General features: G+C 45.2%; 1 protein-coding gene across 1 annotated transcript in view; it reads left to right on the forward strand.

Annotated features, from left to right (window-relative positions):
* Nucleotides 1-392: 392 nt before the first annotated feature.
* SLC41A3 (solute carrier family 41, member 3) overlaps nt 393-4,367 on the forward strand; it is a gene marked incomplete at its 5' end in the record, with an annotated part of 9,638 nt that continues 5,663 nt past the window's right edge. Inside the window, 3 exons of the mRNA XM_010135770.1 lie at nt 393-496; nt 2,755-2,899; nt 3,606-3,685. Coding sequence (XP_010134072.1) covers nt 393-496; nt 2,755-2,899; nt 3,606-3,685 — 329 coding nt within the window. The remainder of the gene's footprint in view (nt 497-2,754; nt 2,900-3,605; nt 3,686-4,367) is intronic.

Genomic DNA, 4,367 nt, shown 5'->3' on the forward strand with positions numbered 1-4,367 from the left:
TGAGGGGTGCATCCTCGTGAATGATTGCAGGGCATTTACCCATTTCTGGAACTGGAGTGTTTCAAAATAATGGCTGTCATGCCACTGGGGTAGAAAAATGACCAAAGGGGCTTTTTCCAGGCTCTCTTTTAGTAGAAGGCAGAGTCTAAGCAACACAACTGGAATTTGTCAAAGAAATGACCAATGTGTATTGCATACCTTTGGAACAGAAGGTTGACACAGGTGACATGGACTCTGTTCCTGCATCTGTTGCTAGCCAAGCATAACTACTTTCTGTGCATGGGTAATAGCAGGTCCTTCCTCACAAAGCGATTTCAGGGGTTTGGTATCTGTAAAATGCTTGTATCCTCTCATGTGGAGAGGTGTGGATGAACAAGCTATTACCAAACCAGAGGGAGAGAAGCAGTGTTGCATTGTTTTACACTCGCAGGACTCTCAGGAGGAGTTGTGGCTATGGGGTTAGCTGTGCTGCTGGTTAGCAAAGACTCGGGCACCTGTTGATGCTGCAAAACTCAAAACATGTTGCGACTTGCTGATATATCCCTGAGCATTGCTTGTAAAGTGGCAGTGCTGCATCGTTTTACACTCGCAGGACTCTCTCAGTAGGAGTTGTGGCTATGGGGTTAGCTGTGCTGCTGGTTGGCAAAGACTTGGGCACCTGTTGATGCTGCAGAACTCAAAACGTGTTGCAACTTGCTGATATATCCCTGAGCATTGCTTGTAAAGTGCCAGGCTATTTACCGTGGGCCTAACCTAGAACAGAAACAGGAAAATGAAAAGATCCAGCAAACTCAATGCCATTCGAAACCCAAACTGTTGCTTCAGACCACGAGCAGAAGCAGTGAGGCAGCTGTTCGCAGTTTGCATAACTCATTCCATGTGCCAGCAGGCGTGGGAGCGAAAGAGCACACATTGCCTGGAGAGGCCCGCGGATTGCTTCCATCCAGTCCTCCTTGTGCTTCAGAGGTGCATTTTTTTAACCGGCTTTTTCCATGACGCCATCACACCTGTTTCTGTAGAGCTAGTTTGTCTTTCAGTCACTGTGCTTCTGATAATATCACCCAGGGAGCACGTGGCAGAACAACATGATAACCTCTGTGGCTGTGACCAGAGAGCGTTTGTGATGTTTTCAGAGCAGTTTAAATAGCCTCTTGAGAAGGAAAACACTCCGCACACAGATGCCTAGTCATTTGGAGCATGAAGCGAAGCAGGTAGGAGGAAGGCACTGTTGATGGTGGTTGAATTAAATCCATTTCCCTCCCCCATGTGTAGTAAGGGACAGGTCATGGTCACACTGTGACAACTTCTGAGTCCTGCCAAAATGTATCCTTCATAAATGTGGATGAGTCTGTAAAATTTGGAGTACTACATGTCATCTGATGCAGCACCATCTCCTTCTGTTGAATATCCTTTTGCCAATGAAGATTTTAGATTTTTTAAATATCAGCCCTGGTTCTTCCCAGTCCAGCATAATGGAGACACAAATGGTGCCAAAGGTTTTCAGCTTGCTTAGGGGCTGTACGTGAGAGAATGTGGTAGAACTAGAATGTGGAGGCTTAAGTCCCTTCATCTTACCAGGAGTCTTTCTGTGGGTCTTGATCAAGTTTGATAGACTCTAGTGCTCTGAGTCTGCGTTATTAAAGAAGGAATTAATTGCCTGGAACAAGAAGGGGTGGGGGTAGGAGAATCCAGTACAGCAGTTAAGTCTGTCATGCAACCAGTCTGTCCTGACTGACTCCAGGTGGTAAAGACCACTGACAAAACCGCAGCTCTTTACACCCCAGAAGTGATTGCATTTCAGTGCTGACTAAAGGCATCCGTAAAGAGCGCACCTCCTTGTGTAAGAGCCCTTGATTCACGGAAGATACCATCACATCAGCGCTGTCTCCTCCAGGCAGCCCAAGGCCCTGGCAATGACATTTTGAAAGATGCACAACTTCGAGCCTGCTTCATCTCGCAGATTACCTGCAAAGTCTGCAGTACAGCCCAACACAGAGACCAGATGGAGAGCTTTGCTGAAGAAGCATTTTTATATCAAAAGGGTTGGCATCATCCCCGTTGCTTGGAGGTGTTTCTCATGCTTCTGAGTCATGTTTATTTTATTTCAGGGCTGCACATATACTTATTTTTTTAATTCCTTTCCTTCTAAAGGTCATTTCAAGGTTATGGCCCTACCAAACGCAAAAAGCACCTAATGGAATGAATTGTCAGCTGGCACAAAAGAAACCCTGGATCTTAACTGCCTTATACGTACAAGAGAGCATTTGTTCCTGTAGAGCAGACCAGCTGCTCAGCAATTCCGCTAGCTTGCCACCAGAAGTACCTATTGCCTCGTTTTAGGTGAAGGCATGAGGTGTCTGTTGTGTGATACAGCTTGCACACAGGAGTTTCCCCCTTGCCCTGCTATTTGATTTGTACCCTGGAGCCAGAAATTTAGTAACTCTTTGTCTTGCTTAGTTGGAGTTGAAATTGGAAACTTTCTCATCTTCAAATATAACTTGCTTTGAATCCTGCTGATTTTCAAACAACATCCTCTAGCAGTGTGTTTCAGGGATTGATTATGGATTTCTGTGGTGGAGTGAGGTGGTTGTGTGGGGAATATCTTGGGGAATATCTTGGTTTATATGATTTTTCTGCTAATGTAACTCAGTCTGAGAGAGAGCCCTGCTGCCTTTCTTCCAGACTCTGTGCAATATAATTTTGGCAACCTGTGAAGCCGTGGGCATTTAATTCAAGATTTCTTTTCCTTGCCAGATATGAAATACCTTTCTCCTCTGATATGTGCTGTCTTCATTGTCATGATCCCTCTCTGGGTTGCTATCGCCAAGCAAAGTCCTTCCCTTGCCGAAGTCCTGAAATCTGGATGGCAGCCGGTGATTGTCGCAATGAGCATCAGCAGGTAACCAAGGACTGCTCCTGAGCTCACAGGCATAAGTGTGCTGCAGAGACACCCCCTGCTCATTCAGAAACCCATCAAAAGGCTGAAAGGGACACCAGAATGGTATTCGTCCAGTGCTTCTCAGCCATTGGTGACCTTTCAGCAGGCTGTGACATATTTTATAAGGAGCCCCAAAATGACTGGGAAAAGCAAGTCATCGTTTTAAGTCTCACTCGCACATCCATACATCATATGGGTGTAAGCCAGGAAACCGAAAAGGGAGATGATGACCATCACAGGTAGTCAACCTCACTTTTATCCAGCTGTAAAGACAGAATATTGGTGAATGTAGAAGCCAGGTAGTTCATTCCCCCTGTGCTGCATCTTTCGGACCCAGCTGAAATCTGAGAGAGAATTTTTAAAACCTCCTGAGACCAGTATAGAAGTTTAGCAAAACTTTTGGGGAGGATGGTAAAGCTTCCCGGGCTACTATCAGTTTTGCTTAAGGGTGGGCAAGGAGGTCTTCCTAATCTCATTATGCCATTAACAAAAACTGTAAGGCTATCCTGTGGTGAAAACTGAGCTGTAAAAGGAGTACATGGTGAATAGTCCGGACCTGGCTATGGGGAAGAGGCAGTAATTCATCTCAGTGTGCTATTTTCACAGTGTAGGAATTGCCCTGGTGAGAGAGATTTATCCACCCTCATTGCCTGTCTTTTTTTAACAGCATTGGTGGGCTCATCTTGGACAAAACTGTAACTGACCCAAACTTCGAAGGCATGGCAGTTTTCACACCTGTTATTAATGGTAGGTTGGGCGGGGGAGATTATATTCAAGCTTTTATTTATGCCTCCCCCTTCTCCCCAGGGATTATGGTGTCCTCTGTTGCCCCTAGATGGAGGTTTGTATTCACGTCCCTGCACCCGTCACGAGTGGGAGTACAGCTGTTGGTCCCCATTACATCCCTGCTGACTCATATCTTGAAGCATTTCTGAGCAAAATAGCACGAAAGACTGAAAAATGCTGGCAGAGCTGTGGGAGAAGTTATCTGACAGTTGTCTCTGAAAGTTACATTGACACCTTTGCTTTCATGACGTCAGACCTACTAAGGACGTCACAATAAATCCATTTTACCGGTCTCTCTCCACTCAGAAATTTGAGCTGTGCAATCGTCCCCTACACAGATCGTTGGTAAAGATTAATATATTATGTATGTGTGTATATACATTACAAAGATTATATACGTGGATTGTATATAGGGATTTTTTTTAATGTGTATATATATCAACAACTTTTGTGATTATGTTTATACTTGTTTGAAGCCTCACAGTACTTCTATGCACATACCTGTACAGGCTACTGGGGATCCTCGCATCGCTGAGGATCCACTGGGTTATTTTTCTGCTATTTTAATATTCCTGCAGGCCAGGCCCATTCCAGCAGAAGCCCATGTTCCTAGGGCAGGCTTGGCCTCGTGGCACCCTCAAAG

The sequence above is a fragment of the Buceros rhinoceros genome, unplaced genomic scaffold, assembly GCF_000710305.1.
Source record: "Buceros rhinoceros silvestris isolate BGI_N320 unplaced genomic scaffold, ASM71030v1 scaffold945, whole genome shotgun sequence".
Classification (NCBI taxonomy): Eukaryota; Metazoa; Chordata; class Aves; order Bucerotiformes; family Bucerotidae; genus Buceros; species Buceros rhinoceros.